The sequence below is a fragment of the Nothobranchius furzeri genome, chromosome 5 (assembly GCF_043380555.1).
Source record: "Nothobranchius furzeri strain GRZ-AD chromosome 5, NfurGRZ-RIMD1, whole genome shotgun sequence".
Classification (NCBI taxonomy): Eukaryota; Metazoa; Chordata; class Actinopteri; order Cyprinodontiformes; family Nothobranchiidae; genus Nothobranchius; species Nothobranchius furzeri.
In genome coordinates this window covers 558,126-574,187 of record NC_091745.1, presented here as the reverse complement: position 1 = coordinate 574,187, position 16,062 = coordinate 558,126, and the positions used below count along the sequence as shown (strand labels likewise).

The following is a 16,062-nucleotide window of genomic DNA, read 5'->3' as shown; positions in this document are numbered from 1 at the left end:
TGCATCAAATACGATTTTTCCCGAGTCTGAACGGCACAAACCTTGAATATAGTTTATGGTTATTGAAACAGTTTCAAGCCCAAAACGTGAGTTGACAGGTGTGATCCTGAAATCGTGGATGAACTCTGTCAATAAGATCTTTTCACATCGCAACTCCACACAGACACATGCACCAAAATAAAACTACCCACAAATCACCGTGATGTTAGGTAGCTTTTATTTTGAAACAAACACAGAAAACGAATTAGTCACGTGACTCAGGCAGGCGTGGCTTCGTTTGTGATCAGTCACGTGGTTTTCTGTGAAACGAAAAAAGCCCGGAAGCGGAGTTTGGATACGCCCCCTTCCTGCTCGACACAAGCCTCGAAGCCTCTCTTCGTTTTTCCCATCAATACACGCGTTGGCATTTGATAGTGATTTGAGGCTTTAGCTCTGTACCATGGGGAAGAGCAGGAAAAATCAATCAAACAAACCAGAAAAACGAGTGGAAAGGGGAGGACTGAAACAGAGGTGACGAAAATGAAGCTAACTTGTGAAACATGTGCTACTGCTGCGCTAGCTAGTTCTTTAGCTCTTCTATCATTGCGACACGAGTTGTTGTTATTGACTTTGTATCAAAGTAATGAAAAGTCGAAGCGCTCACTTTTGTTTGTTTCTTAATCGAGTGTGCTGTGATATTTTAGTAAACAGACCCTAAAAAGAGACGAAAATCCCAAGAAAGTCAAACCGGAGGACCATCTTAAACACATCCCCTTCAGGCTTCGAGAGATCATAAAGAGCAAAGACAAAGTGAAAAAAGGCTCATTTGGAGTCAAAAAGCTCAAAACTGGTGAGTAGAACGATCTCCACACACCACTGGAAACATTGTTTTTGCAAAACTGGTTTAAAGTGCTGTGTCTCTGACTCTAGCCACCACCCGTCACAATAAACAAGATGGGCTACTGAATGGAGACATACCTGTCCCTTACTTCAAGAGACAGAGGGGTGAAAGTGAATGTGCTTACATTAAACGCATGGAGTCCGAGACAAAACACGTCCTCTTCCTCACCAAGAACCAAGTGGACAGAAATCCTGAGCTCGGTGCAGGCAAGCAGGAGCTGCCTGCTGGAAAGGGCAAGTCTGAGAAGAAGAGAGAGTGAGTTTATGATATACTGAAAAATGACATCTCATCCTCGCGTACGTTAGTATGAGTTTCTGTATTTCTATTTAAACTATTCTAAAAATGTTTGGTTACATCTCAGTGTTATTTGTTTATTCAATCTTCAATTCAAAAATCAGAAAATAAATAGAATTAAATTGTCGTTTATTTTTTTTTTATCTAATATCAAAACACAGAAGACATTGTTGTGGACTCCAGCAGCAATAGTCACTATGAGCACTGAATAAAGCTCAGAGTAGCAACATTTTGAGCAAAACCAGTGGGCTGGAAAGTCTTAAGTCATCACTAACCAAAGCCTTCTCTATTTCTTTGATATCGGAGGGAAAGGTCAATAATTTTTTTAATGTTTTGATTTTCATTTGAAAATGAAAAGAAGAAATTATGGACTGATTCTCATCTTTGTGTGTTGTATACTTATATCTACACCAAAAACACACAGTTTTAGTGCATCAATAACTGATGTCTTTTGACCAGAGATATTGATAATTGAGTTCATAACTGGAATAAGTTACATTAATTAGTTAATAAATAATACAATAATTAACATTAAACTGTTTTGGGTTTTAATAATAGATCAAAGTTATATCTGTCTGTGCAGAAACACAAGTCACCACTCTCACCTCACATCTACCTTTGAAAAACTTCTCCATTGATGCTGTTTTCAAATGTTTAGCCAGAGAAGAGGGTAAACAGCTCACATGCACAGGATGTTGTTATAACTGTTCTCTACATTTAAGTTTTAATAGAGAAATGTGCATTACATTCTTTTTGATTTTTTGAGAACGTAATCAAGGTGAACCCTGTTCATGTGGTTCTGACCTTTTAGGTGTTTTTTTCATGAGCTCTACTCTAGGGCTGCAGCTATCGAATATTTTTGTAATCGAGTACTCTATCGAATCTTTTTTTCGATTAATTAAGTACTCTAATAAATTACCCTTTTGTGTTTGTAAACCATTATATCAAATAGCATGTTATAATTATGAAAGACCTCTTAAAATGAGAAAGCAATTGCCAGTTATTCTTCAAGTTTTATTCAAAATTAGTTTTCAAAACTTCAGCACTTCAACTTTACTTCACAGTAAACAAACGCCTGTGCAAAACATAAGTAAACCTGAGCCGATTTTCCCCTCGTGCGAGAATCTGCTAGCCTGCAAGCCAGACAAAAACTAGGAGGATAACTGTTGAAGTAGCGCTGCGGCCCAAACAGAACCAGAACCGCTCACGGCGCATGCGCAAACAGCTCGCCGGCTGTTCCCTATTAACACACGTCCGTTTTAATTTCTACACTTTTTTCTCACACAATAACAAGGATTGTCGAAAGCATGTTAGCCGTGGTTTTGTCAAATTATACTGATCACAAAACATTTATTTACTTTCTTTCGTTTTCCTCCGCCACTCTCATAAATACCCGTGTCCTCCTGCAGAAACCCCGAGGGACAACGGACATCAGTAACACAATAAAAAGTCCGACGTGTTGTGTAAAACTGCTATTTTTTAGCACATTTTAAGTCCGACGTGTTGCTACCAGACGTACGGTGTGAGCTGAAACTGAGCGCTACAAACGAAAAAGTCGCACAGTGTCTGCAGAATATTTAGAAATACAGGCTAAAAAGCATTATCTTGTAGAGGCTCCGAGTCCGCTTGCAGAAGTGACATTTACAGGTGGATGTTTCCTGGTCAGGTGCTGCAGCATGGAGGATGTGGTGTGGTCGGCCAAATCCATTTTACTGTATTTACACTGGAGTACGTTTTCCGCCTTACGACGTGAAAAATGGTCCCACAACTTTTACATTTTGTGTCTTTTTAGAACTCCACCGGGGTCCACGTTGTCCGCCATGGCTTAAGAGAAAGTTAAGTTACGTTCGCTACTCGCGTGTGCATTCAGTCCAGTGGGCATGTGCGTCACTTATTTCGGTCCGGGTGAAACATGACCCCGGGCGATGGCAAAGCTATGAACTAATTAAATATGAATTAAACGAATCCTCGAGGCAGAGAATTTGACTCGAGGATTTTTTGTACTCGAATTATTCGAGGTACTCGAGGAATCGTTTCAGCCCTACTCTACTCAGACAGATGCAATCGTTGTTCCCAAGGTCAACATCCAGTGTTTTCCCTCTACTTTCCCCCCTATTTTTAGTCCCTACTCCGTTAAGGTACCTGGCAAGGCTGAGTCAGGCCGCCATCGGGATTTTGGCCACTGATTGGCTAGGGGGCAGAATTGCTGGTTGCTTCTGAGGTTTTTGGTTCAGAAAGCCTTAAAACTGAGCAAAATATCCAGCAACTCCAACATTTTTCAACTGTGTAGTGTTTCTGTGGAGCATACAAGTAACCTTTTACTGTTTACTGATCACCTCACGGTATTTTGTCATAAAAAAAATTGCCCCTCCAGCGACATCCATGCCCCCCCCCCCCTTCTCCGCAACCATGGGAGGTGCACCTCCTGACGATCTTGACAGGGTTTCCTCCCCCCACCAGGCTAATCATCACTTATTCATGTAAAATTTATTTTTGCATGTCTGACTTTAACCGCATCTAATACTGTATTACGGCGTGAGCGCAACAGCGACAACTTAAGATCGATGTGTGAGCAGCGTGAGAGGTCGGGTGTTTTCATCTGAACCCTTAAAACCTCCAGCAGGCTACGCTGCACTATTGACGTGTTAGCGTGCGGCGCTAACAACTTAGCAACGTGACATGTCTCGGAGAAAGCGTAAAAACACGTTGGACGCTTCTTCTGAAGCGGGAAAATAACACTTCTTCTTAAGCAGAGCACGACGTCGCCTCGGCTCGTTCACGGCCGAGCCGGACTGAGCTCGAATAACATTGACCCAGCACAGCCACTGGGTCGTTGGAGCTGCCCCGTGACTGCCTGATGGAAAACCAGCGGGTTTCATCAGACTCGTAGTTTCTTGTTTTTGCTGGGGACCCCCTGTATTTTACCGCTCCCTCCTGCAGTCTTCCCCTATTAACATTTAAAATGATTCTGTAAATCCGTGTATCAATAGAAACAATCTCTGCCTCTGCCAGCTGCAGTAAATGTAGACTCCAAATAATAAATAAGAGGTGCATTCATCTGTGGATCTCCTTTGACCCGCATTAGTGATATTCTCAGCACCAGAACAGTGAAGCAAAGAAACTGATTCCTGAGTTTGTTAGTAATTTTATTTATTAGGTGCATCTGACCTGTTCTACTTTTTCTCTGAAATGAGATCAAATCAACCCCCCCACCCCCCACCACCCCCCGGCCGGCCCACTGCCACAGCTGGAAAAATTCCAAGGGTAAGCACTGTAATCAGATACTTTTTTACCCTTACTTGAGTAATAAACCCTATATCAGGAAAATATCGTCCTCGGTTTGTGTCCTTCCAGTGAGCTTTGCAGATGTGGGAAAACGTCATCAGGCAGTAATCGTTGTTAAATTCATAATTATTCTCGGAGAGAGACCAACCCTTATCTGCCCCTGAGAGCCCTGTAATGCATAGCGTCATTTCAACATGGCGGTGTCCGCGACACGGTTTATATGCAGGTAGCGGCGCTGCGGCTGCTTTATATAGCCACTCGTTGCGTTCTCCCTCAACCCAAATCCTCGGATCACGCATTTTAGCTAAAACGCTAACGTTAGCTTGCCTTGCGTTGACTGTAGTTGTGGGTGATGGCCACGCAGATGTGTCATGAGATTTGAAGCGTTGCTGCCTTTCACAGACACTTTTTCTGCACGTGCTGCAAACAGGATAGCCGTCTTCTATCAGCTGTCCCTTGGCATTCTTCAGATATCCAAAAGATGCCCGTACTTCCCACTTTGTCTTCTTTGAGGGATAATAAATGTACTGAGCGGTGCCGGCTCCTCTTTTGGCCATTATTTCAGCTTCAGCTTCAAGAAAGTTTTGGTTGTAAACAACAAAGTGCTCATGTGCCGCCGGTAACTTCAGCAGATGATACGGTGGCTGATAAGGGTCAGCGCGCCTACACCGCAGCCACGGTAACCCACCGAGATAATATTTATTTTTAAAACCAAGACTGTTATTATTATTGTCAACTTTTTTACTGGGGTTTACCGCTACACCGGTTACCGTGACAACCCTAGCTGGTTACAGTTTCGTTTATTCTTTAGCTATTCTTTTCGGCATGACTGGACCAGCAGGTGGAGGTTTAGGGACGGCCGTTCCCCTTTCCTCCGTGGTGTTGATTCAAGAACTGGTTCTGAAGCTGGTGATGGTTAGTTTTACCAAGCTCACAGGACACTCCCACTCTCTCCGGAAGAAAGCTTTGATCATGCGTCAAAACATGTGTTGCAGTTATCGTTTATCTGGACTCTGTGTTAGCTGGATAAGGTGAACTGACCTTCTGATATGCTGAACACATCTTTTACTGTCATCATAATCATTATTATAATTAATCATTATTATACCCAAAGCATAATAATCCATTTCATGTAATTAAAATACCTTTATACTGAACCAAGTGATCATTTATGAGATTATGTTAAACAGTAATAAAATCAATCAGTTTTATAATTATTATCTAATTCAGGGGCGGATTAAGGACTGAAGAACATCCGGGGCTTAACACACGCACACACACACGTGACACGCACTAGTCAACATCATATATATTTGTCTTGTACCACATAATTTTTAATCTGAAGCTACATATGAAGCATATTCAGGGCAGAGTATAGTTCCTGTTAGTGTTTAGTGTGAGATGATAGTAAATATTCCCGTTCTTTCTCCAACAACTTTACCTGATAAGCTAACTTTAGGCAAACCAGCAGCACAACAAATATTTTCTAATAAGACTCACAAACCTGAGTCAGCACCAGTCTCATCAAAGCTGGGGTTCTGTCGTTGTACTTTTGGTCAAAAAAACGTCCTTATGTCCATCTTCACTCATGCGTTTCAGGCAGAGAGTGTAGAAGAAGCCGGCTGCTGAAGGGCTTCTTCTTCAGTGGTGGAGGCTCAGGCAGCGTGTATACAAACTACTGCCAGCTGCTCCCTCCCTGTTGGACTTTGGTACTGCATGTTACTTCCGCGATTTAGATCCGGGGCTTTCTATGAAACATCCGGGGCTTCAGCCCGAGTAGCCGGGCCTAACGCCGCCCCTGATCTAATTATTATCATCGTGACTTGAAGTGGCCTCCTCCTGGGATGGAACAGCAGCTGATATGGATATTCAATTCAATTCAAAAATACTTTATTAATCCCAGAGGGAATATGATCTTGCAGACATCGTGGCTCCTTGGGTTAATCTGTGGATTTAAAAATACTGTTTGTCCCAGCTGGGTAAATGCGCCCTTTGCCACAAATTAGAGGACCTTCGGTGACGCTACACTTTATTAAGGTAGTTTGGGGAAATTATGGCATTTCTATAGTTAAGTATAGTCACAACAAGAATAAAGAATAAAAGGATACTGAATTGAAAATATGTAGATGTCAAACTATTTAATTGGATGCATTTAAAAATACTGCAATAGTCTGTTGCAGAACCTATAGCAGTTACCGGTACTGTGAAGCATCAAGACCTTTGTGTTGTTTTACCAGATCAGAAAAAGACCTTGTGAGCTGGTTAATTTTTAGCACCTCCTGGTTCACGATCTGGCAGATGATGCTCTCGCAGAAAATATTGTACCCAAAATCAAAGCTAGGCTCATTTCTGAAAACAAAATTCAGACAGAAAATATAATAATTGCTTAATGAAATACATGAAGGAAAATTGTGAATACAAATGCATTGATGCTAATATTACATAACTCACTTTTATTTGTCTGTTGTAGTTGTTGTATACCTCATCAAGACGTGGTGTAGTGTCATATCAGTCGTGGTATTGAACCCCCAGAGACATAATCCTTAATGTGCAATAGAATGCCATCATCTGACTTTGTCTCAGCAGCTTTCTGCAACTCGCCTTCAGTTTAAAACAGAATGTTCGGTCAAGCAAAATGATGAGAGCAAATATGTTTTTCTCACATTTAAATTTCTGCGTGTATATGAGCCAGAGTGTGTTACCTACCAGCAGTAGATGTTTCTGTACTAAATGTGCTTTCTGATGTTTTCCTTGAACAGTAATCCCAGCTTTTTCTGTAATTTATGCAAAGGGAAGGAAGCACAAGGAAATGGTGGGCTTGATCGCAACTTTAGTGTTTTCTGTGGAGCTTTTTTGGAGCATGCTAGAATCTGTTAACTAAATGTGTGCACCGCATTCATTTTAAAGGATCACGTGACAGCCGAATAACTACTTTCTCATTACACTCAAAACAAACTAGTTCCAAATTTATACAATGATTGTGATAAAACAGCGCTACTTAGAGAGTTTACTTTATGAAACAAACCAAGTGACCACGGCAGGTCTGAATACGATTCAATTTCTAAACACATTTTCTATTCAACTCAATTCAAGTTTGTTTACATAGTTTCTCAGTTCACCTTTCAGCCTAAATGTACTATAAAATATTTTGCTGTGTTTTGAGCTGTACTAAATGCTTTTGATTACAGGCATGATAAACTGCGACTGAACAGGCTGCAGCAGAAAAAGCTCGACAGACAGGAAGCCAAAATGGAGAAAGAGATGTTTTTAGGTAAGAACTATCTGGGCCTTCAGGTTAAACCTGAACTTGGATGCTTCTATGCTCTAAAACGGCTATTAAATTCTGGTCCTGGGGGGCCGGTATCCAGCACATTTTAATGGTTTCTCTGCTCCAAAACACTTGATTCAGTGGTTGAGTCACCTGTGTCGCTGCTTATCAGGCTGTACAGAAACCTGTTAAGACTTTTCCTCATCTTGTGTCTTATGCTACATTGAAACATGGCTCTGTGGGGACACCCCGGTCTGCGTGGTCCAGCTGGAGGAGTTAGATCTCCTCCGCCTCAATCAGCAAGTGGCTCACTCTGGCAAGACCACCGTTGGAGGTGTGTGTTTTAACATTAATAATGGTTGGTTTACAGATGTTTCAGGGATTGCCCAGCATTGCTCTCCCTCTCTGGAGTATCTTTTTATGAACTGTAAACAGTTATACTCTCCACTACAGTTTGCTTCATTCATTCTAGCCGCAATATGCTGGTGAAGGTTCTCAGTCATCCAAATCATGGTAATTTAAAGGGTTCAAATGAAGGCAACTGGACTTCTTTGGTTTCTTGAAGACGTTTTGCTTCTCATCCGAGGAGCTTTGTCAATTCTAACTGGAATATGGGAGAGTCAAGCTTATAAGTTGTCTATTATAGTTGTCTATTGTTATTTTACAAGAGAAACTTAGAAGAATCTTCTCCAAACACAACATCCTGGTAAACTTTAAACCCAACAACATCTTCAGACTGAAATTGGTCCATCCAAAAGACAAAACACCCAATCAGAAGCTCAGCGGTGGTGTTTATGCAGTCCAGTGTAGTGAAGACTGTCCAGATCTTTACATCGGGGAAACTAAGCAACAATTACACAAGTGCATGGCACAACACAGGAGAGCCACCTCTTCAGGTCAAGACTCTGCAGTCCACCTACACCTGAAGGACAAGGGACACACTTTTAAACATGACTAAGTACATATTCTGGACAGAGAAGATAGATGGTTTGAGAGAGGAGTAAAAGAAGCACCCTAGGGTTGCACAATTTTCAAAATGTCATTAACCGGCTATTGACTCCCCTTAACCGTTAACTGCTTCAAGTCCTTCACCAGCATGTTTCTTGAAGACGTTTCGCTTCTCGTCAATTGACAAAGCTCCTCTGATGAGAAGCAAAACATCTTCAAGAAACCAAAGAAGTCCAGTTGCCTTCTTTTGAATCCTTTTGGATAATTTTAGTAGCCATTTACATCCTGCCAGATGCAGATGTGCACGAGGCTTGGCGCATACTCGCGGAACAGATCTTGTGCATGGAGCGGATGTACTGGACTCCCTCATCATTGTTCTGGGAGATTTTAACAAAGCCAGTCTGAGCCAGGAACTTCCCAAATATAAACAGTATAGAGAGGAGCAAACTCTGGACCACTGTTACAGCATGATAACAGGTGACCATAAAGCAGTACTTTGCCCTGCGCTCGGACTTTCTGACCACGTGACCATCCATCTGAACCCTGCGTACTAACAAAGGCTAAAACTCTCCAAGCCTGTTGTGAAGTCAAGACATTGGAGCAACGAGGCTGAAGATGAGCTCTGCACGTTTAGAGACCACAGTCTGGGAGTTGATGAAGGCTGCCTCTGACCGTTTACATGAGTTCACAGGTACCGTAACCTCCTAAGTCCACTTCTGCCAGGACATCATCATACCATCACACACCAGGATGAGCTATAATGGTGACAAACCTGGTTTACTCCAAAACTCAAACAGCTATGGTTAGAAAAGAGAGCAGCTTTTAAAAGTGGGGACAAGGACTTCTACAGAGATGCAAAGTACAGGTTCAGCAGGGAAGCTGATGCACCATCTTGCCACAGGAGTCCCCCAGGGGTTTGTACTAGGACCTCTTTGCCATATAAACCACCTCACTGGGTGAGATCATTCGATCACATGGCTTCCTCTACCACTGCTATGCAGACGACACCCAGGTCTATCTGTCATTTCCACCGGACGACCACACTGTCTGCACGAATATCTTAACTGTCTCTCTGACATAACAAAATAGATAAAATCCCACCATCTCCAACTCAACCTCTCAAAAACTGAACTACTTGTCATCCCAGCAAAACCATCCATACAGCACAATATCTCAATCCAAAAAGACTTCCTATCTCTGGCTCCTTCAAAGGCAGTTCGACGTCTGGGTGTTGTGATTGATGAACACCTGACCTTTAAAGATCATGTTGCCTCTGTTGCTCGCTCATGTCGCTTTGCGCTGTACAACATACAAAAGATCAGACCATACCTAACACAACATGCCACCCAGCTCCTGGTGCAATCTACTGTCATCTCCCACCTCGATTACTGCAACGCCCTTCTAACTGGTCTTCCAGGCTGTACTGTGAGACCTCTTCAAATGGTCCAGAACGCAGCGGCACGTCTGGTCTTCAATCAGCCAAAAAGAGCACACGTCACCCCTCTGTTCATTGAGCTCCACTGGCTACCGCTAGCAGCACGCATCAAATTCAAATAGCTAACACTAGCATACAAAGTCCGAGATGGTACGGCTCCCATCTACCTGAATCCTCTTGCAAAGGCTTACGTCTCGGCCCGGCCGCTCCGGTCATCACAGGATGGTCGGCTAGCAGTGCCTACACCACGCTCAGGACAATCCAGACTCTTCTCATGCATCGTTCCACAAATGTGGAATGACCTACCAAGCACTACCAGAACAGGAGCTTCCTTTTCGATTTTCAAGAAACTCCTGAAGACCCTGCTCTTCAGAGAGCATCTTCTTAACTAGCACCCTCCCTGCACCCGTCCCCCCCTCTCTACTGTCGACTCCTTGTTCCCTCCTCTCCATGATTCATCATGCTGCCTCACTGCCACCTACGACTGACTGGAAATTGTTTGTTGTTGTTGTTAGCCTCAAGGGCAACATGCCGATTATCACTTGTAAGTCGTTTTGGACAAAAGCGTCTGCTAAACACATAAACATAAACATAAGTGGTGATAGCTGAGCAACAGTACTATGACGATATACAGCAGCAGGTATCGGAGAACGACACAGCCTCTGTTTGGAATGACTTCCCGAAAAAAAAAAACTGCTACAAACCCGAATCCCCTACCTTAACTGATAATCTGCTCCTGGCCAGCAATTTAAACAACTTCTATTGTCGTTTTCATGAGCCATCAAGCATGTCTCACACCTCCAATAATGGTCAGCTCTGCCTTCAACACAGTCCTCCCAGACCTCCTCCAAGTCGAACTGTCCCAGTTGAATGTCCCTGACCTCCATCCTCACCTCTTATAGGTCTTTTCCACCAACCAAACTGGCATGGAATGTGAAGGATCAGGTCGCTAAATATTTTGTTTCGATTGTTGAACCAGTCCAGGAAATCTACCCGGACCGGGCCAGAGCGGGACCCCTTCTGTTGTGGGTCCAGAGACTTTTGGTCTGGGCGGAGCCACAGCGTAAAAGGTCTAGAGTCCTCTGATTGGGGGAGAAATTGTGTAACTACCCGCAACACCTGTGTGTCTGCGCCGCAATCTAGCTGACCCCTCCTTTAAGGACTTTTATCTGAACGAGAGGCTCTCAGCTAAGAGAGCTGATAATTTTTGTATCGTTGTTGCTTTGATACCAACATTTTTCGGAAGCTTCCAAGTCATCTCCAAAAGCTCCAATCACAACACATTTGTCATATATTCATCATTCCCATTTCACCCCTAATACTGCCCCTGCTCTTATGAGTATTTCCCGTCTCTGCTTTGCTCAGCTTCCTCAACACATCTTATAACATTTGTTGTTGTTAGGGTTGGGCATCGAGCATCGATTGGAACCGGTTCCAACTGTTCCTTTTTCCCGGAATCGCTCAACATTTTTTATTTCGATTCCTAGTATGCCGACGGAAGAGGAATCCACGGCCGATCTCCATAATAAATAAACGTGATCTGCAAATAGTGATCAACGCTTTTCAGAGCTGATCACACCAGCTGTCTGTGTGCAGCACGAGCCCCCCCCACCCGGCGCGCAGCGGCCAGATATAAACAAACGCGTCTGCCGAATCTTTACTCCGTGATGTAAACTTTAACTCCTGCAGCGTAGAGGAAGCTTGTTAAAATACGTCAACACGGTGGATTTAACAGAAGCTTTAAAGAACAAACGCTGGACGGTGTGAGGTGAGTTTGTCTCTGCAGAAATAAAAACACACACGGAGCGTCAGCAGTCAGACACGTGAGCGTCATAAGTCTGAACAATAACCTGTAGAATAATTAAAGTCATCATGCTAGAGCAGCTTCTCTGTGGTGGACCACACCAGCTTCTGCCACAAATAATAATAATAATAATAATAATAATAATAATAAATCACACACAAAGTTGCGAACATTTTAATTTCCTTTTTTAACTATTTCTGTTGAGTTTTAATGTTTAAAATCAGTTAAATGTAGCTGCTGTCAGTAACAATCTAAGTATCACTTCCTGTTGTGACTGAAGCTGCTGCAGCATGGAGGTGTAGTTCTCAGGCATCCTGGACATGATCATCCTGAGAGTTTTAGCTGGAAACAGCTGGACGTTTCTGGATGTGTTGGAGACATTTAGCCTCTCATCCCAGAGGCTGCTTCCAGACTTTGGTCGTGGTCAGAAACAAACACACTGGTTGTGCTGCAAGTCGTCTTCTTTTTGTCTCCAAAACATGTTTTTGTCAAAATGAAGGTGATGTTGTTGTTCATCGAGTTAAAATTCATGTTGACGATAAGATTATTTCATCAAGTAGGACCTGTGGTTAGCTGGCTCATGTAAAATGTCATGTCTTCAAAGAATCTGAATCCATGGGAACCGGAATCGAAACGAGGAATTGGAGTTGGAATTGGAATCGGAATCTGAATCGTTCAAAATCAAATGATGCCCAACCCTAATGTTGGTCACACAATGTGGGTACAGGTGTATACATTTACAAAGGTTAGATACCAGTGAGTAAACCACTAAAATAGCAACACCACCCACATTTGTAGTTTTAGTTCTCAGTTTTTAAGCAGCAGCACATGAAATCTTTTTTTTTTTTTTTTTTGTTCACCTCCAAAATCAAAGTCTCAGTGTGAGTGGGTGCCAGGTTCAGTCAGTGTTCCATGAGGTCAACTGCGGTGTTCTGTTCATCTGAACCGGGCCCAAGGCTTCAGCTGCGGGCTTGTTCTTCAAAACTATTTATCTGCTCTTCCTCAGAGACGCAATGGACAAAAGTAGATAATAAATGTCCCCAAAGGACAGGTAGTGGAAGGGTAAGTTAGTTAAGGTGATCCATCAGCTAGGTAGCAATCTTAATTCAGCCCACAGTCCTTTGGCATTATTATTATTATTATGCAAATTAGTGACTGCATTTTTTATAGTTTTAATATTTCAACTGCATTTCATTTCTGAAATGAGACAAGAGTTCAAACTAAATATAAAACTAGGCCAAAAATTTAATTTCATGTTATTTGTTGATATTTATTTTATTTTATTGATAATTGGTTGAGTTTTTAAAGCTTAACTTGTTTTTAGTTATTTTAAAATAAACCTAACCTTAACCCTTTAAATAAATATATAGTTCCTTCACCTTATTTGACCCCAACCTGTTTTTATGTCTCTTTATTTGTAAACTGTTAAAAATATAAAAAGAAATTCTTTTTATTTTTACTATTTGTTTATTTATCCTAGGGGTCTACAACCTTTTTGACTCGTGAGCTACTTTTACACAATGAAAGTACTGAAGAGCTACCACCATATGATTTATTCATACTGATACTTTCCATGTGTCAATTTGCTTATGTTAAAAATGCTATAGTTACTTTAAGAACATGCATTGTATTGACAAGTTGATTTCTCTGTACATACATACATCCATGCATAAAAAATGTATTAATAGTTTTTAAAAATGACGAGGAAAATAGTGACATTCTGAAAATCTAAACATTTTGTTTATTAACTAATCATATATGTTCAGGTAATGAAATATAAATCTACGTTGTGTGAATTATTTGACGTTTTTTAGAATGGATCAGTAATATAAATTTTAGAGCACACAGGAGCAGCTAACCTGTTCCTGTTCAGTCCCTTATCCTGTGCCCTGCCTGGAGCCTAAGCAGCAATGTTAGTTTTTCATTGAGTTAAGCTATTTTGTAATAAATGTACAAATACTTCCAAAATTATTGAAACCCTTTTAAAGAGAATTTAATGTTCTTTAAATTACATTTAATGCAAAACCTTCAAGTAATTGTTTTATTATTTTTACAATCGATTGAAAACAGATTTTCTCAAAAATTATTAAAGCTGAAGTTATTTTTAGTCAAATACAAACTAAATACGTAAATAAATAAATACACTTGTGATAACACAACTGAAGTGAAAAGTGTAAAAATAGAAATAGCATTTCTACCCGCTTTCCTGGTTTATTGAATTGGTTTTTTTTTCTCGTGAAAGTTTAGTTTTGCTTCACTATTGGATAACTGTAGATAATTTATGCTTTGCTGCGTTTATTGCTGACAGTGTTAAGGTTGGAAGTTTAGCTGTAGGTGTAGTTTGTTCTTTTTCTCCGCGGGTATGACTGGCTGTGCGCAACGCAGAGAGAGGGAGAGAGAGATCACTAGCATGCCATATTACTAAAACAAGTCATTAAAATTGCGCCCACAGTTGCCGGAACGGACCTTTCAAAATAAAATAGTTCCCAGATCTTGTTCCGACAGGATCCGGCTCAAATTGAGCAGTGCTCGGAAGGATGCAGCCCCTGATTTTGGACAGATCCTTTAGGATTTTTTAAGTTACTTCAAGCATTTAATATATGCAGATAAAATGTGCAACGCTTGGAAATCGAAAACTATTTTAGATGCTTAACCAATGTGTTTTTATTTCTAGATAATGTTCCCTTTGGTGAAGTGACTATGGCTCCTCCATCGCTAAGTATCAAACCTATAAAAGCTCAAACCAATTATAAGGTAACTCTCTTGAGCACCTGTTGCTTGGTTGCTTTAAACATTTTACAGTTAAGTGGTAAACTGTGTTTTCTACTTTTCCAATCCAGAAGGCGTCAAAGGAGCTTCTGCTTAACTCTCTACTGGGTCACTCTGTAGCCTCCAAAGGTAAACCATCCATGGCCAGACAGAGGCTCATAGAAGAAGAAAGGCAACGTGTGGTCGAGACCTACCGCCAGCTGAAGAAACAGAAGCAAAAGCAGAGAATCTGGGAATAACTCATAATTTGAGGCTGAACTCCCAACAAAAGTCTGTGTCAGTGACTTCAGCAGGCTGAGATGTGCAGAAACCGATGAGATGATCCCTTGAAGATTGCATGTGCAATTGTCATGTGGTAAAAAGCATATTTTCATCTGTGTACATGTATCAAATGATTGGCAGCATTCATTTGCCAACCTTATGTTTGGCTGAAACAAGAACAGTGAACTGTTGTTGAAAGACTGTTCATCCCTAAATGCACGTGCGTGCATGCCACGCGCACATTCTTGTAGTGATTGTGTCATTATCAGACATTACACATCCTTATTTCAATAACGATGCCTGTATGTGAGTGTATTTGTAAACCCGTATATCACAACATGCAAAGATTTCCTTTTGTGGGCCAGATTTGGTTACTGCAATTTCAGTTTCTGTGGGTTGCCAGATAGTGATAGCAAACTAAAGTTTATATGTATAACAACCATGAAATACTATCTTGTGTTTTTACAATTCTGAACTACTTTAACAAAGTACCACACTATACCATACCAAGTTTTTTTCTATAGCACATTTTAAAATGGCATGACAGCTGACCAAATTGATGAAAATAGAGGATACAACAATGAGTAAAAATAAAACAGCATTAAAAAAATCAGATATACCATTATAAAATCTGTGTTCCAAAGCAAGATAATATAATATAGTAATATATAATATAGTGGAGAAGAATTAGGGCAACGTTAGAATTACAAACCTAAAAATGTATAAACCAGTTTTTTTTTCATCAGAACATGGTTATTATACAATGAATATAGAAGGAATGATTTCACTTGGAGAATCACAACAATAATAAACATACTGTAATTGTAAAAGCAACTGTGTATGAAAATAGGATGAAAAAAATAATGAAGCAGAGAAGTCCATATTTTGCTCATTTGTACTGTGAGGAGCCAAATGAGTAGTACCCACGATGAAGTCTGGTCTGTCGATGGACAACTCAGCATTTAAAGTACAAAAGGGTCTATTTTTCACCATCTAATTGACGCATCATAACCTTTCATGGTAAATATTAGATTTATTTATTTATTTTCAATTTAATTTTAATTTAATGTGTAGATGTGATTTTTAATGTCGTCGTCGTCTTCCTCCGCTTATCCGGG

General features: G+C 41.0%; 1 protein-coding gene across 1 annotated transcript; it reads left to right on the top strand.

The window, feature by feature from the left end:
- Positions 1–313: 313 nt before the first annotated feature.
- Positions 314–15,238, top strand: ccdc137 (coiled-coil domain containing 137). The gene is made up of 6 exons (XM_015948379.3): positions 314–510; positions 684–829; positions 910–1,135; positions 7,648–7,730; positions 14,589–14,668; positions 14,755–15,238. Exons 1-6 carry the CDS (start codon positions 440–442, stop codon positions 14,920–14,922), a joined length of 774 nt encoding a protein of 257 aa, XP_015803865.1. The 5' UTR covers positions 314–439; the 3' UTR covers positions 14,923–15,238.
- The last annotated feature ends 824 nt before the right edge of the window (positions 15,239–16,062 follow it).

Coding starts and splice junctions, on each gene's coding strand:
- ccdc137 (XM_015948379.3), top strand. CDS start 440: ATGGGGAAGAGCAGGAAAAATCAATCAAACAAACCAGAAAAACGAGTG. Junction 511..683: donor AGGGGAGGACTGAAACAGAG/GTGACGAAAATG, acceptor GTGATATTTTAG/TAAACAGACCCTAAAAAGAG. Junction 7,731..14,588: donor GGAGAAAGAGATGTTTTTAG/GTAAGAACTATC, acceptor TTTTATTTCTAG/ATAATGTTCCCTTTGGTGAA.